At 43.5% G+C, this 18,336-nt stretch overlaps 1 protein-coding gene across 1 annotated transcript in view; it reads right to left on the bottom strand.

Moving 5' to 3' along the window:
- Window positions 1-17,842, bottom strand: part of LOC119444761 (parafibromin-like) — a 74,723-nt gene extending 56,881 nt beyond the window's left edge. The window contains exons 1-7 of the mRNA XM_049662690.1: window positions 17,680-17,842; window positions 17,095-17,200; window positions 12,274-12,312; window positions 9,872-9,953; window positions 5,673-5,728; window positions 4,694-4,779; window positions 1,257-1,467 (exon numbers count right to left, since the gene is read on the bottom strand). Of these exons, the coding sequence (XP_049518647.1) occupies window positions 1,257-1,467; window positions 4,694-4,779; window positions 5,673-5,728; window positions 9,872-9,953; window positions 12,274-12,312; window positions 17,095-17,200; window positions 17,680-17,810 (711 nt within the window). The 5' untranslated portion in view covers window positions 17,811-17,842. The remainder of the gene's footprint in view (window positions 1-1,256; window positions 1,468-4,693; window positions 4,780-5,672; window positions 5,729-9,871; window positions 9,954-12,273; window positions 12,313-17,094; window positions 17,201-17,679) is intronic.
- Window positions 17,843-18,336: the final 494 nt, after the last annotated feature.

Raw genomic sequence — 18,336 nt, 5'->3', positions numbered from 1 at the left:
ACGATTTGTTGGCAACCAGCTCCCTAGCGAAAAAATAACCAGATGTGCGCGCGGTAGTGAAAAGCGTGTCTGCTGATAAGACGCGCGCCGCGGCTGCGCTGCGAAGGATGTTGTGAGGCCTTCGCCGCTGCTAGTCCCCCCCCCCCCTTAATCAGTCATGAGATGACAAGAATTTCAGCTTCCTCACTGCTTCTGTGCAAAATAGAAACAAAATTTGCTGATGCATTCAGTAAATAAAAGCATGTTGAAGTAGTAAGCATTCATTTATTGTTTTCTTGATACTCTGAATAATTCGAAATTAGTTTAATTAGGACATTTTAATTCGGTTAATTCGGGGGGGGGGGGGGGGGGGTTCCTTGGCGCTTCATGGAGTTTAGCAGGGTTCCCCGGAACGAACATGCTTGAGAACCCCTGCCGTGGAGTATTCGTACCTGCTCCGCTCGTGACCACGTGCACAGATACGGCAAGGATCTTGTTGAGTCAACCGGCAATGGCGAACTGCTTTCGTTACTGCAAGCAACGCGCACTCCGCGTCTCCGCGAGGTTTTACTGCATATACAACACGCCGCACTGCAACCAGCAGCGAAAATATTCTTCGGCGCCCACCACCAAACATGCCAACGTCTCGTTTGGCCACTCCAGTTTGTCTGCGCTACTGGTACTACTGTAATGGTGTGTCAAGCTGCAAGTTGCCAACACGGCCTTTATTTCCCGCTAAATCTAGCGTAACCGAGAAATTTTGCAGCCGGTCAGCATTTTGGCGCAATTTAAACGTAGATCACGGTTTTGGTGCAGCTCAGCGCAAAAATACAAAATTTTATCAAAATGGTGCAATTGGCATAGCTGTTGCACCCCTGCATGCTGTGAAAATGTGTCCAGCATGCGCACCACTCCTCTTAAGAAGCTTTTTCTTTGTAAAAAAATAAAATTTTAAGTTTATACACAGAAATCCAACATCAGGAGGTGTGTAGTCAAAATTAACTTTTGCACACAGCAGATGGACTCCGCTAGCTGTGTGTAACACCATTGTGCCCTTAATGAAATCGGTGAGCTATAGCTGACCTCGCAGCGAAGTTGACCTTGCAGCTATAGCTGACCTCGCAGCGAAGTTCTGCCTGTCCACTTTCTGTTGCACTTTCTTCACCTTTTGCTGCGACAACCACGGCACAGTGAATGTGAACAGAGGCATTGACCCAATTTTGACTACCTCCTGCAGTAGGGAGAATGGCTGAGCAAACCTGCCCGACAAGCCGTACCTTTGCAGCACTCTGGAGCACGGTGGCCCGCGTGCGCCACTGGCGCTCACGACTGAGGATGTCGCGTGTGACGTCCACATCGTATTCAAGGATGCCCTGCATGTCAGCCAGGCCAAGGTCATCGTCTCCTTTAATGGTGGCTCGCTTCTTTGCCAAGCGCTTGGCCTTGATGGCTGCAATCTTTTCCACGGACATGGCCTCAGACAGAGACCTGCAACGTGCGGCACACAAGAAAAGCAATGCAACACCAAGCTGTCTGGCTGTCATCAATATGTGCCCGGCCATGTGAGGCCACACAGCACACTTTTGCACGGCTATTAAGAGCACTTACGTGATATTACTGGTGCTGAGCAGCTGGTGTTTTTTACAGGGCCATACACAGGCCGGTACAAGGCCCTTCATCTTGAGACAGCAATGGTGCATGTTATATAGAGCAGCCCAAATGCTGCCAATGCAAACTAGTGCACACCAAAAAACTCGGAACGCTTCGCTTAATAAGGTTAAGGCTTTTTCGGATGCCCTAATTTTTCTTTCAACAATGCCACAAATTATGTCACTTTGCAACTGCCTAAATCATCCCTCTATCTGCGAGCTGCCTCTGCCAAATTGGTTACATGGTTGCAGAGTCGATAGGAGCCACACACCTTCACACAAACAAAAAGAAAGCACATGGCAACCATGGCCATCACATAGCAAGCTGATAAAATAACCTTTCTCTGTCTAGACAGCATTACCTTTCAGCAATCCCTCGGCAGCACTTTATGCTAATCGGTGGCTCGCTCAGAGTGTTCACAACAATGATAGAGCTAATGAAGCCCATGTCTCTGCTACCAATCTTTATTTTGTTTTATTTCCTTTCATTGAAGTAAGTGAATATAGTAACTGAATAATTTAAATATTTTCTTTCATTCAAATCTACCTTAGATTGCAAAAGACACTACTGCTAACGCAGTAAATCTGCCCCACGGCCCCTCTGCAGCACGTCGGGTTGCACATTGACCACGCCTAGAACCTATAATAGGTTCTTTTTAAAAAAAAGTGCATATTGTCTTCCAAACAAGAAAGCGACCATAACAGCGCGTTTCAATCTTTGAATCATGCTCCAAAGGCGGTTGGAACTTCCACAGTAGGCATGGCACCTGGAAGTGTTCAATAGAACACCACACTGCTATGAATGTGACTGCACTAGATCTTTCGCTTCAATGACCCCACTACAAACAACGATCTAAGCTTATACATATACAGGTTAGAACAAGGGGGCCTGTTATGGGCCATCAATGCGAGCACTGAAATGTGCCCATGAGGTCACCTGAGACAGAATGTTGGCACCTGACATGCAGACAGGGGAGAAAAAAGCCTCATCAGCTGCATTAGTCACAGTCGGCCACTACAAGACAATGGTGCTACCGTGTCTGGAATCTTAAACAATAGCTAGCTGGACATACGCAAGCTCAAGTTTATTTTATTTCCAAAAGGTTGCAAATGCAGCTCGATAAACACCCTACCCCTTACAGTTACAAGACATGGCAACGCGGATCTGCCGTGTGATTTCTAGGAAAGTACAGAAAATACATAAATTTGCTAAATACAAGATAAACACAACATACTCCACAAAACAAGACTAAAAGAAATTAAAAAATTCTACAGTTTCACGTAATTTCACAAGTTACAGAGCTAAACACGGGATAAAAATATTGGCATATTAGAACCAAAGAGCTTGGTGCAAGAAACAAATGAGAAATGTGCACATGAATATGCAAAAGCAGTAAGCTGAACTGATGCATATTCATTAATGGTAGAAAAGTCAGTGTGATAGCCAGACCAAGCCTGTCCACCAGCAGCGTTCTGCACTCATCCTGCTCCAAGGCTTGTCTGGATTAACTGATGCATGGTCAGATATCTCCAAATTGTAATGAGTAAAACAAAAAAAGCCATAACACTGTGTAATGCACCTTTGACAGAAAATGGCAAGTCGAAGTTGTGCAATTTCTTACATAAGCAAGTTTTACTCTAATATTACAATCAGACCTTGATAGTACAAATATTAAATGATTGCGAACACTTGGTAGTGACGTGGCATCTTCAACGGTCAGACATCATCAAAGGGGTTCTACATTTTGTCCGACTTTCTTTTTTTTTTTTTTTTTTTTTGGGGGGGGGGGGGGGGCTTCCCATGACAGTTTCTCCATATTCAGGTAATGAAACTGTAAAGGTATTCAACAACACAGTTATGCACATGATTAGCATGTTAGACTAATTGCTTCATAACAAGGCAGCAGCGCTCAAGGACAGAATGGAAGGAGTAGGCTATCTGTTTTGCCTCTGTGAAACAGGTAGTCTACTCATTGCCACTGTCCCATGGAAACAGGTGTGATGGTCAGTCTGGTACACATGTGAACAAAAGCAGAAAAACAATATAGACAAAACTGCTATAACGGGTAAACTAGCCCTCCATTACTGCCAGTGTAATTGTACTCCTTTCACTGACAAATGTACAATGGTACATAAGCATCCAGGCAAGCTAACAAGGGCAATACACACAGTTAAACCTCGACATAATGAAGTCCATAAAATTATACATTTTCGTCGTTATGTCAAAATTTCGTTGTACTGAAATTTCACCTTTCATGCAAACACCCGAGTACAATCAACAATAGATTTTTTTTTTTTTTATGGAAAGGGCCGCAATTATTTCTAAATAATCGAGCAACTCAAAAAAGCAGAGTTCAATGAGAGAAAAATTCATTTTATTTAATTTGAGAGTCGGCGACAAAAGATAAGGTTTCATGCTGTGTTGACGATATCTTCACATCAGCGATACAAATTAATCGAAGCCAGTCGCACTTTCACGACCACTCCGCCCCCGCGGCTGATAGTGCAGTGGGACGACGCTACCATGAAAAGCACCAGCAGTTGGGAGCGAATGCTTCGTCTGCCTCGCACATAAGTTATTATTTATTGTCTTGGTATTCTTTCGTGGTGGCAGCGAAACTTCGCTATATTGAAATTGTGTATAAACACACTTCGTTAGGTTGAAGTTCTTCTCAATACATGATGTTCTATGGACAAGAAGTTATGAAAACTTAAGTAAGCCGTTATATTGAAGTTCATTATACCGAGGTTTAACGACAATCTCACGAGACAGGCTGAGTGCTGCAAGGACGACTGTGTCATTGGGTTCCTCCTGTGAGTATGTCTGAAAAAAACTTCCAATTTCTTTGCACCGTCTTGTGATTGGTGACCAGAATTCCTTGTGCAAATTTGCCTTCACTCACTGTATATAAAGGCTAACCTTCTAAAGCATAATTCAGTTGCCAGTCGATGCTGTATTTTTTTCCCATATGTCTTCCTTTCATCCTGCCTTCAAATGCTGCAGTCTTGCCTGGATGCACAAATAAAGTGAACCCCGCAGGAGTGCATCATATTGAAAGCTGTACCTGATCTGCTCAGTGACCACAGGTGCTTCCTTGGGAGCATCCAAACGAGCCGAAAACTGCTCCTTGGCACGCTGCATCTGCGTCTCCTGCACACATACAGGCAAAACATGGTGAAACCGCTGTGAACTAAACTGAATGTGATGCTGTTCTGCACGAATATATAATTACAGTGACCACAAACACGGATTAATACAAATTCAATACAACAACCTTGCCAAAAAACAGGTGGTTGACTGATTTACAGGCTTCACCATCTAAAACCAGCACTGGGGCTATGGAAGACGCCCTAGTGGAGGCCTGTGGATTAATTTTGACCCTGTGAAGTACTTAAACATGCACCTTTATTAATCACACAAGCTTCCTTTTTCTTCCTTCCTGTCACTATTTTGTTGCTTGTCACGATGATTTCTTCTAGGCTTTAGAGCTCTAGGAACTTTAAATACTAGTCGAAAATGTAATGTCAGTAACCCCTTCCTTTAAGGTTATACAAAACAAAGCCACAGCAGCAAATACTATCAATAGCTAATTAAAGTGAAAGTAAGAGGCACAAGCAGTAGGAAAACAGAAAAGCTACCCAAGTCGCATGCCATTTTAGTACGGCTGGTGCCCGAACATTCCCAGCATGAAAGAAAACGAAGTGCATGCCCTGTAAGTAGCTCGTAAACAAAGTATGTGCCCTCTAATGTATGTGACGAGCCGCACAAGAATGGTGCGGTGCAGTGTGGTGAAGGAAGAAGTTGGGAATAAACAGAGCTTCGCACGACCGCCATATGTGTATGTTCTTGAAGGTAAAATAAATAAACACATACACGTGACACCTGTCCTGTGTGCAAGTGTTTTCTCTCAATTTCCATTCCATTTTCTCACACTGTAAATGCAGGAACAAAAACTTGGGCATTGTGGCACGAATGAGACACCCCCTTTTTTTTTTTTTTGTTCTCACGTTTGTGCGAAATTAAAGTGCGACAGCGGCCCTCACCTCGAGACGTGGCTTCTTGACCACCTCATTTTGGGGCTCCTCAGCTGTTCTCTTCACTGCAAGAAAAAGAATGCTTCTGACAGCGCTCAAACATGTCGCATCGAATTAGTTCCGACAAAAACTGTCATGTTATCCCTGGCCTTTCCATGAAACACCAATTCTTCAACACATCCCAAATGCTATTTCTACTAGAAAGAAAAAAGCTGGGCTGCTGCCCAATGTGACCAACCAGCAAGTGCACAGTAAATCAATCAATCAATCAGGTTTATTTTCATTCTGTCAAGATACAGAAAGAAGGACTGTGACAAAAAGCTGTTTGAAACAAATAAAAGAAAGGCACAAAAAACAGTCCATCAGTTCAGCTGGCTGACTGCACGTTAGCGAGGTTTCTACTCGCACTCCAAAACGATCAGGTGAACAAGAATGTGCCCGTGATTAAAGCCAAGCTTGTCAGGTTTATGCCCAACTTAAGTGTACCTTCCTGCTTGAAACGGACTTGCTTTATTTTGGCACAAATTAATTTATTTTTTTTATGATGGAGTACAAAACCAGTTAAACACAAAACTATATTTTATATCAATACACAAGGCTGCAAAAAAAAAAAGAAACAGAAGCAGCACCCTGCAATAACATGAAACATGCACAGTGCAGTCTACTGTTAAAAAGAAGACGTGAGCACATCTACACGAAGTTTGTCTGCTGCAAAGCCAGGTATTTCAGACAAGTTTTCACCACACTCTTCCTAACAGCTAATACTTTTCTGTCATCCCCCTCCCCCTTTTTTTTTTTATTACTGCCAAACTAAAACCCATACTCTACTTGCATAAACTTCGGTATCTTTGACATAAGGGTATGTCAAATACTACGTGATTTGATATAACCTTATGTCTGCCTGTTGTGTAGTTTTAATATACGAAGTAGGTTATTCCATACAGAAGGCATCGCAGATCAGAGACGACTGCCCTGTGAAACACACAGAGTGAGACTTCTGTGACCGTACTAATTGCTTAGCTCCCACAGCATTGCCTGCCATGCGTGAAACTGAGTACACAATCTTGGAGCCCATTCTCTGGCATTCTCGCTAAGTTTGAAGGTGCTACACAGAGGTTGTCACAGTTAGTGAAGGGGAGGGTGCCCCGGGAAATGTGCCAACAAAGGACAAAACCAAACACTACACAAAGTCTGCCGACTTATGCTGCACATATAGTGAAATGCTGATCACTGAGGCCTCCTTGTCATGCTATAGGTAGTGTCCAAAACATGGCATCTATGACGCGTTTCCAGCTCCGCAATTGCTTCTGGCACATGCAGTAAGCAAGAACAAAGCCTTCGTCATTGGGGCGTGGATTTGGACACCACCAAATACCAATGAACAACTGCCATCAACATCGAAGCACTATCTCGGGTGTTAATGGATTCACTTCGGCAATTTGAACAGGAGAACACACGAGATGCCCTTGAGATCATATGCCAACAACTGCTGCTGTAAACGGCAGCCCTCAGCAGCCCATGCTGACCGAGTCGGGTAAAATCCTGCGTACGGTGCTATCACAGGGTGGTATGAGCGAGTTCCTCTCAAAAAAAAAAAATCTAATAAAAGCAAGTGGCATTTTCGTTCATGTTCCCAAATGCAGGGTAAGTTGCATCTAAAGTAACTTCAAAAAGAGTACTGTCATATTTAACTTTTTTTTTGCACCATATAAAAGTCCAGACCCGCTAAGCTGAAGAAAAAATATTGGAAAGCATACGAGCGCCCTAAATAATTTACTGTAATACTTCTTCTACAACCTAGTTTTGATCTTGGTAGCCAGGAGTTGGATTGTCGTCATGATGTCGTAATACACTGGCTCACCTCATTCCCGAGATTGCTGTGGCTGCCACACGTGAGCACAGCAAAAAGATATGCACGCCACCCACTTGTTTATTTTTTTTTATAAGCAAACATCATATCTAGCCTCATTGCTACACAACCTCAGCATAACAACATCACGATAATGTGTATGATGCCAAGTCAACGATGCCACTTAGAGACCAACTTAAGTTATATCATGAAAATATCTTGCCTTTCCCAGTCTACATACTTGCCAAGTGTCACCTTTTTAAATGCAAGAAGCATGTGCTAGAAGTTCAACAACTTCTAAAGTATGCCAGTATTAATTTAAATTACGGCATTAAACATTTCTCTCCCTCTGTGCCTGAGGTGGACCATCTTATTTTGGAGAGAGGCTTTACCACGGCTAATCCGGCCATCACATGTCACACAACATGTTGCCAGATGCACTTTCTGCCATGCCAGGAGGTCACACCAGCATGACAGAAAAGGCACCTTGCCATACAAGTGTCGACGACGATGACCTTGTCTATGCTTTCACTGTGCAACCAGTAACGTCTCTTGCCGTCAACGTGTGATTTGTGCACATTGCACTCTCAGTGAGCATCAATAATGGCTGATAAAAAGGCACACTATAGCCAATTTCAATTTTGGATGCATGTCGTAGACTACACTGCACAAGTCCAGGTCCCTACTGAACATTTCTACCACACTCTCAATGAGCTTTATTTATTTTTTAAATGCAGAAGTACAGCAGACACATAATGAATCTCCTTCTGGCCTTGCATGAGCTGCTGGGTGCTCTGCTAATGAGTTAATAGTACACGTGTGATTGACTGGTACCCTCAATTTTGGTGATTGTGCTCAAGTGCACTGTAATTGTTCATTGCCTTCATGGTGGGGGATGCACTGGTATTGAAACCATTTTATTTGCTTATTACTGGTATTGATGAACTATGTTTTTGTATTGATTTCAGAATACATAATTAATTTGGTGTCAGCCAATCAATTCCTAAGATAATTATAGTTAACATTTAACTTTCATTGTTTGAGGCCACTATGGAAAACAGTGGCATCAGAAAAATTCAGTTGTAAGGCTTTGGTTAGATAGATAGGAAGTAAGAAATATTGGAAGCAATTTCTTTCTGTTCATTCACAAATGAATTATTTTGCCATATTTACTGCCACTAACTTGGCAAATTTTGAAGGCTTATTACTAATGATTGAATTGAACTTAAAATAGCTGATGATGATCAGATCCAGAAATGGCCCCAACATTTTATTCCTTACTCTTTCAGCTATCAGATCATGCCTTAGAAATTTTTTTTATGATGCCATTTTTTTTTCATATTGAACAATGGAAATTAAATGTTACTGGTCTTAGAAACTAATATTGCTACACCAAAACTATTTACACATTTGAAATCGGTGCAAAAGGAATGTAACAGGAACGTAAAGCTTCATTAATATTAATAAACAAACAAAATCGTTTCAATACATAATAATAATAGAACAATTTTAATTTTAACCTATGCCGCTTAAGGTCGCTAGATATTTCAAGGTAATGCCACTTTTTCATTTAGCAGCCGTCCTATTAATCGCAATCTCCTGCCATTGCCCGTGCGTAATTGGCTTAATGTAGTTACGTGGCATTTCTACATAACAGCACTGATCCCTGGTGCAACCAAAAGGTTCCAAACTTTTTTTCCCCGTAGCATGCTTTACGCCAGCATATGCATAAATAAAGATTTACTGCATGGAATACAGTTGCAAAATGAGTATTCATGATAAATTTACTACGACACAAAATAGAAGCAATTTGTTTTTTTGTTTTGTTTTTTTTCACACGTGTTGAGAGGTTTGGAACTGGCACTCCATGTAGGAGGAGGATTACACGAGGATAGGGGTAAGGCAGAATGGTGCTCAGGATCGTTCAGACAAGGCGCGCTAAATTGTCTTTTAGTAAGCCTTTAAACTATCCTTACTGAACAATCAAATCAATTCTCAGTCTCACTAGAACAAACCTCAAGGGTCCTGTGGTCACTGAATCAAGGGTAAGTACAGGTGGAAAGGGTAAGCTTTTGTTCCTTGTAGCACTCCCCCCCCCCCTTATGGCCTTTTGCTTTCCTTGCTTTCAGCGACTACTGGCCCGCTAGGTAGTATTACTCGACTTAATGCCCCCCCCCCGTTTCACATTTCTCAAAATATTCTCACACTGGAATAGAACCCACAGCATGGCAAACCACAATGTATCATTAGGCTGCTTAGTCTTACTCTCTCCCGGACACAAGTGAATGATACAGCACAGAATGGCCCGAGTGTGGATGCACCTACCATCCGCACTCGGACATGCCTACCCACTACCTACCTTGTGTGGGTATCTCGATGGGGGCGCTCTTGTCGATATTGGCAGATGTGGCTGTCTCCCCGTTCAGGTAGGCAAGGATGTCCTGCAACATGGTTGGACACCATTAGCCCATTGTGGCAGCTGGTCAGAAAAACCTCTGCTGGGGCCAGATGCCATGGCACTTTAGTAAGCCTACCATGTATATGCACATCGCCATCTGAAGGACTCTACTCTTTTTCCTTATCACAGGCTTGCTTGTGAAACCTGCACCCACTTTGTGGCCAGTCCAGTATGAAACTACATTTCCCTAGTGTTAGGATCACAAAAGAAAAGTACTACAGTGGAATCTCGATGATACGATCACGGCTAATACGAATTTCCGGATGATACAAATTTTTCTGTGGTCCCGGCCGAGCCCCATTACTTGGCAACGTGCTAGAGAACGGTTGTTACGAATCGATGTTTGACCCGCGTCGGTTGATACGAATAAACGCCGCCCCACCGATGGCTGCGAAAGAGAACAGCGCGCAGTCACGCACTTTCTCCCTTTCTCTTTTGGTGCGGAGCGGCGGACACGGCACCAGACAGCGCGGAGGCCGCAACTGGGCACGAAGAGTTTGAACCGGTGGCGCTTTTGTTGCTTTTGTGCTTTTCCTCCTTTTGCGCGTGCCATTGGCCGGACGGAGTGGCTCAGTGCTTCGGGCCGCGTTCTTTGTGTTTGCGCCATTTTGCCTAGTCGCAGCGAGCTATGTCTACCGAGATACAATCTGGGCCGATTCGCATGGCCGTACGCCGAGGCATGGGAGCCTCCGTTGGTGCATCTTCCGGCGACTGCGTTATCGGTGCCGATGGCACAGGGCGATTCTCTGTTTCGCTGCCGGAGTCACATGGTGCAAGATAGCGCGGCACGTAATCCACGGTGCAAGGCAGCGCGTGCCGGCACGTTCAGTCGGGTGGACCTCCGCTTCTCCCGCTAATCGCCGTATTTTTCTTGCCGTATAGGAGGCTTGCGCTTCCCTATTCCGAAGGCGTGCTTCGTCCAAAATTTCTTCAACGAGCGACGATCCATCACTAACCTGGGAGCTCTCAGTAATCCGAATTCTGCGTGTCAAGTGAAGACGCCGGCGTGGTTTACGAAGCAAACAACTGCGGTTGCCATCTTGCCCCTGTCACAGCAGCAACCAATGGAGAGACGCCTTTCAACACGGCAGCCAATCGGAGGCCCGCTTTCATCGGAGGGCCCGTGTGACTACCTTTTGCAGACCCGAGCTTCTTTTGTTTTTGTTTTTTGCGTTTGTTAAAAGATGGCGACTACGGATGAATTAAGAAGCGGAACGGCGAAACCTTGAGCTTTCGAACGATACCAAGATGGCGGCGCTCGGTGGCGGGAAATTCGAGATATGTCTCCATGAGCTGCAGTGATTTTGTGCAATTTAAAGCTGTTTTCTGACCCTGTGCACTGACGAATTAATTTTTTTTCGGGCACTTTTAGTGCACTATCAGCCTAACGATTTTGATGCAGCGTAGATTAGGCGTTGCAGATACCGAAACGCGTGGTTTTCAAAAATCGATTTTTTTCTCGAGATTTTCGCGATCTGATCCCCGCATTGGCTAGCTTTAATTGCGTTTCGATGATACGAATTTCGGCTAATATGAATATTTTTCGTGACCCCGTGAGATTCGTATCATCGAGATTCCACTGTACTTATGTGCAAAATGCCTTGAGGAACATACACTTTTTTTCAGCACCCTTGTATGTTCAAATCCTTCCCCAATATGTACTTGAAAACAGTAGAACACTGTTTAAAGCATTGCTACAGCCTCGAATTTTTGGCGCACATTTTAAAGAACAGCACTGTCCCTCTTCTGCTGCCATTTTTCTGACACTCTAGTCAGATGACAGGGTTTGCGCATCTGCTGTCTGGTGTAGGATGTTTATTTTCTGTAGGATGTTATAAAACATCATCACACTCCCTGACATCATGAGGATCGTTCCCATAAAATGTGCACCGCGAGAATGTTGCCGTGCTTAGCCATGGCAAAGAAATAGAGCTCAACCAGAAGTGGCCCTCACGCTATGCACAACTTTGCGGTGCCCCTAAAAGGCAAGAGGGTGAAACTATAGGATCGAAAACTAGCAAACTAGCGCGAGTTCCCAACAGAATGCATTGTACATATGCCCAAGAAGAAAGATGCATGCAATTTAAATGATCTCGAAAGGCACTTTCCAACAGCACAGTTATTCTCTGATGGTGCAGGGGTCCCAACATTGATCCACAAAGGGTTAAGCCAGAGCATATTCTTGCGTAATAAAATACCATGGCTGCTCTGCTACTTCAATGCTCCACTAGCACAAGAGACAACAAAGAAATCCACTTCCAGTGCTGGAGAGAATAAGTTCCTCACTGGCCAGAGCAACTCACCTTTCTGTCAGGACGCCTAACGACCGGGATGTTTTCAGCCTGAAAAAAGAAAATGACAATTATGAAATGTCACAAACTTGAACATACCAAAGTGACCTCAGATTTAAAAGAATGCAGCTGCACAAACAGCCGGAAACTCTAGAAGTACTTTTTAGAAGTACTTTCTTTGGTGCAAAGAACAAAACTTGGTCCAAGGTCCCAAATAGAACGTCTGGTTAAAGGGACCATCTACTAATTTTTTCATGACACCCCTCCCTCTTTTGCGAAGTAATCAAGAGTGTCCATCAAGAGTGTGAAGTAATCAAGAGTGTCCGCAGCAGCTTATTCAGAAAATGATGTGAGAAAATTTTCTGAACCAAATTTTCTGCATATGCGATGTCTCTCGATGATAAGTACGAATGACAGCAAGACCGACAACCAAGAGCATCAGCTAGAGCCCATAGAAAAAAGCAAACTCTTAGCTAGTGTGCCTTTGGCAATGTGAAAAGTAAGGTTTTTAAACTTTGCAATCAAAAATATCTTAAGATGTGTGCAAATAGTTATGGGCTTCTGGAGAACTAATTCAATATGCAGATATGCTTTCTTCTTTTTTAATGGACATTCAAATGCATTCTGATTTCCTGCCCCCTTTTTAGAGTGACGGTGAGGGCACTAGCCGGAAGGCACCACTAAAGCAGCAATGCCTCAATTTTTTATCAATCTTTTCAAGATATTTCATTACAAGTTTTTGCAATGGTAACTGGAACTTTGCAGAGCAAAGATGTGGTCTATGGGCTGGATTCCAGAGTCCGAAAATTCACACTTTGCATTTTTTGCTTAAAGGGACACTAAAGTGAATTACATTTATGATGTATACTTTAGGTCACATTGGATAGGTCATATCATAAGAAGCCAACAAACAATGACACCAAGGGAAAATTACACATAGGGAAAACACATAGGGGAAATTACTTGTACTTACTAATTGAATTAAAGAAATGATAAATTAATGGAAATGAAAACGCATGAAAAAAACAACTGTCCGCAGGTGGGGAACAAACCCACGGGAAACGAACCCACAGGGAACGAACCCAAGCCACAAGTCCTCCCAAGTAGCACGCTGACCAACAGCTTCATGCAAAGCTTGCTCTGGTCCCTTCGAGTATTGTACAAACCAGACAGATGATGCCTCGAATTCACACCCGAAAGTGACTTTAAGACCTCAAGTGTTGAGACATGGTGTGAGAGGTACATATGAGACCGTCTGTTCCTATGCATTAAAATAAAATAGTTGCGGAGCTGGTGTTTTCCTTGGCAAGCAGACACAACACTCCATCCCTCTCACTGGCTTTCTGTGTGCCATTGGGAGAAACTTCAAACAAAGAGCCAAGTGGTTTGTGTATGGGAAAGTCTTTCGAATGCTTTGCACCTGAGTGCAGGCATCTCCTCGTCCCCCTCCATTTTGAACACTAGCCAACTAAATCAAAGTAGGACGTTGAAACGAAGCCATGCCAAGCATAGGTCTTCGTGCCGACTCCGGTAACAGTTACTACAATAAATTTCACTCACTCACAATTGGCCTGTATCATTAGGTGATCGGGAGAAGTCCAAGCAGGTTTTTCTTAACCCACGATTTAGCAACATGTGTAGAATATGCAAAACATGGCATAGCCAATCTGAATTCAAAGTTATGGAAGCAAATATACAAAATATAAGATTGTCTTTACTGTCCCTTTCAAACTAAATATGCACCTATCAGAGTCAAACACACAATTTCTCTAAATTCACAGGTTGCAACTTCAATACTCCTATGTGGCCGTATCAAAGCTTCTACACAACAGGGTCAGCCTTTTTCCCATCTAGCTCCTGTGCTTCCCAAGATTCCAGAGGCAATGGCCATGGAGCCTCGTGTTACTTCTAAATAAAGCAAAGTTATCTGCACTATCATTTTCTCCATTGCCCTAGCCATATATGGTGTTTGTTTAGAGCATACAGAATCATTAAAAATTGCCTGTCGCAGACAGCATAACTGTAGTCATGGAGCTCGATTACTAGAAGTTGCAGACATTACTCACACGAAAAATCAAAATGCATAAACAACTAATAAACACAAATTCTCTAATTACCTTTTAAATTTATTACTTTACGCCACATATTGCACTTTATGAGTTGTAGCCGGTAAACTTGCAAGGCTTGAGCACATCCACTTAAAGCAAGTACTGAGGATGGCACCGGTTTTGTCTCCATCTTCGGGAATTAATATCTCAAAACTTGTGTCATCCCGGAAGTTTGTTCTAAGTGTAATACACCTTGTGAGCTCACAGGTTACAATTAGTAAATTGCAATATGTGCCGTAAAGTAAATTAGTGCATTTTTTCTAATTAGTCAATTACACATTTTGAGTTCTCAAGCAAGTAATGTCCACCTATGAGTAATCCAGCTCAATGACTAGAATTATGCTATCTGCTACAGGTGATTATTAAAAATTCTACTTGATCTAAAAAAAAACACCTACTATAATCCTGCATGGCCAAAGACAAAGTAACGACGGTGATTTCAAATCTTGTACAATGCATTGAACACATAAAACTATGTTGTGCGTGAGTAATGGCATAGAGAACTCTGCAATCTTTTTTGTTACTCCCCAACAATTAAAATTTAAATTCTACAGTTTAATGTCCCAAAACAGCACAGTAGCTTAAGAGGGACGCTGTAGTAGAGGACTCTGTATTAATTATGGCCACCTGGGGTTCTATAACGTGCACCTAAATATAAGTGCATGAGCATTTTCCATTTCTCCTCCATTGAAATGTGGAAACTGGGGCGGGGAATCGAACCTGCAACAATGTGCTCCCCAGAATGCCACTGACACAGACAAAAGTAAACTATACTAGTTTTTGAAGCCAAATATACAAATGAAATAATTTTCTCATCGTTTTGATCAAGAGTTTGGGCAAGCAAACATATTTGCTTTGCAACATGATTACATTGCTAGTTATCAAGTTTAAAAGGGCATGCTTAACTTAACCTATCCTCATTATGCGTTAGTTTTGAGTCGACCAGAGCACAAATGTAAGCAATAGTTGTTCAAGGAACCGACAACCGATTGTTTATGGTATGTATCCTGTTTAACGCAATGAAAAGCTTATTGTCCAGAGTGCGCAATCCTGCGGCAGTAATGTGGAACATCTTGTGGAAATTGTTTTTAAAGAATTTTTCTGCATGCAGTCATGATCGTGTTTATGTAGCCACTTGTCAGAAATGGTGATAGGTGAGCGTGAGTGATTCAAGCCTCTGTGATAGGTCAAAATGGCTCGGGCTCTGCCCATTTGGGCTGCACTCGAACCATTCTGACCTATCACGGAGGGCTAATGGTGGATTTGAAATAAAAACAGATTGGAATAGTTTTACATTATACCGGCAGAATTGCATTTTTTCCTTATTTTTCTTTATTAGTCCCTGAAATGCTGACTGTTGAGGCTATTGATATCTGTAATGCCTATTGGTGCCGGAACATTTCAGGACGCAACATTTAGATTAACTGAAGAATGAAATTCAGGAATGTATTTAAATATCTTCAAGCAATTGGAGTTCATGTGCAGAAAAAAAGTGCTAGATATAAACGGAAGTAAGACATCTTCCTGAAGTTTGTGACTGCATTCGAGCATATCAAGCACACTGCCTTTGGGGCTCATGCACCCTGGCAACTCACTGAGATTGCGTGACTGGTCGCAAATGGTTGCTTTGATCAAAAAGCGACTTCTTTGGGTCAGTTTCTCACACTTGATTGTTCAGTTGTGTGACTGCACTCGCAAACCTACTGAACTAATCAGCAGTGCGGGAGCAGAACGCTTATTTTACGTGGTTCTGGTGGTGCGAACAGACCTGAACGGCATCGATTGCGAGACATTTCGGTGTGGCGACAGGCAGGTTGCATTTAGCAGTGTGAACACAGGTCGCCGTGAGTCACGCGACCTCACTCAATCGCCAGTGTGAATGCGCCCTTAGCTTGCCATCTCAGTAGCGTATGCAGAAAGCTGTGTCCGCTCGACAATACAAGGACATCATCCCTTTTACCCCCAAACGTTGGCCATCATTGGGACAGACGAAGCATGGCAAAACTGGTGACGCCAACATTATTCTTGCATTATTCAACATGATGCTTTATGTTTCTATGATGGTGGCAAACTGTTGAGATTTTCTATGCAAATAGCTTTGCATAATCTTATGTTTGCTATAATGTGTGAAGTGGCCTCCCTGTGCAAAACCACAGGAAAACCAAATTCTCAGCCTATATATTACCTCAACAGTACTCGTAAAATAACGAAAAGTATCCGCAAAATCCAACAATACCCCTCAGTTTCGAATAGCGAATCGAATACCGCAATATTCCATTCGTTATTCGAAATATTTGAACACCCTCTGTACGCACGCACGCGAGCGTGCACACACACACACACACACCTTATGTAACTGGTCATGCATTTCATCAGCTTCGCTGGCGGCGCGTTCTTGTGCTGCTACAGCTGCATATTTTGTAAGAGCACCCGAACCAAACACAGGCACTCGTGTATAATGCAAGTACAGCGGTGGCGCACGGATGCAGGAAGGCTGTGCCTCGACAGCGACAAGCCCTCGCTGAACGCACGCAGGGCTTCATGACTTAACGAGCAATTCATCCAAAAATTACACGCTAGTGGCACAACCGAATGCACAAGAGCAACGACGGCTGCTCTTATGCATTTAGAGTACCGATGATGAACGAGCACGCACTCGCACAAACAGCGATGCGCACAAGAGACGGACGGAGCAGACGTCCAGCAATATCGAAGGGGTACTCACCGCCGCTTGTCGCACGTACACCGGGTGAGACAAGTGCACATTTCTGAGAAGAAAGAGCAAGCACTGCAGCGTGTAGTACTCCCGAGGTGCCCCATCTTTTCCGGACCTAGAAACAACAAATCCACGGATCGTGAGACGGCTTTCCAATGAAACTCTGGCAATGAAACTCTACGCGATAAGTGCTGCTGACTGCAGTCGAACCAAACAACTGTCGTAGGCTATACTCTAATCGTCCTAGCGCAAGAATTTTCTTCAAGGTAGCACGCTGTCAGACGTGTGTCGGTACGAAATAGCGCAGGTTGTGTCAATATGCGGACCACGTAATGCCCAACGCCGCCGGACAGGATGCCGCTGCGCAGCTGCAGCACTGACTACGGGCACATCGCTGCTTCGATTACTGTGTCTCCGCAATCTAGAACGGCACCATTCCAGACTTAACAGCGATCGGGACTCAATAATCCGACAGAATTCAATATAACCGCTGTCAACCTCCAGTCACCAACAGGAGCACACGGCCTAAGCCTAGACATGGACAAAATAATGCGCTTTCCAGCCTTAAAAGAGAGCGTTTGACCCAGCACTCACCCCCACACGAGGTAGTTGGTCTTTACGGTCTTCGGCCAGGAGTACTCGTCGAAGATTATTTGTGAGTTCTTCTCAGCGATATCCTTTTTGTTGACATTGAACTGTCGCAGCAGGCTCAACGGGTCCGCCATAATTGCTAGAAACGCATGCGCGAGTCCGCGCAGCAGAAGGCCCCTTCGGTGACGTAAACTAGTTTCCGGTTCCGTAGTGCGTAGCAGACCAAGTAGCAGACGACAGCGCGGGTCAAGATGCAGAGAGTTGGTTCTTTGATGCAGAGCAATGAAACCGCGGAATTTGGTCACTGCAGTTGAGCTCGGCGTAACATTTTCTTTTCTTTCACACTAAACGCACATCGGAATAGACCGGCTTGATGTGATTACTATCACAGAAGTTCCTGCAAGTTTCAATACCATTACTAAATAGCCATGTACTTAAAGCTTCGCCATCGCCGCAGAGTGTCACTTGCGTTGAAGGGTTAGCCGTAACCTTTTAATCGTAAAATAAACGTGTACCTGCCAAAATAAAGCTATAAATTCCCAACTGTTTTATATTACACAAATAATTTATTATCAAATTGTTCGCCACCCCTTGCACTCCGTACTTTTATAATTTTTCTGTTAATATATGGTGGTGAATAGAATCGAACGCCTTTCTCAT

Source organism: Dermacentor silvarum, chromosome 1, assembly GCF_013339745.2.
Source record: "Dermacentor silvarum isolate Dsil-2018 chromosome 1, BIME_Dsil_1.4, whole genome shotgun sequence".
In the NCBI taxonomy this organism is placed as follows: Eukaryota; Metazoa; Arthropoda; class Arachnida; order Ixodida; family Ixodidae; genus Dermacentor; species Dermacentor silvarum.
The sequence above is the reverse complement of the archived record's forward strand: the minus strand, read 5'-3'. Positions and strand labels throughout refer to the sequence as shown.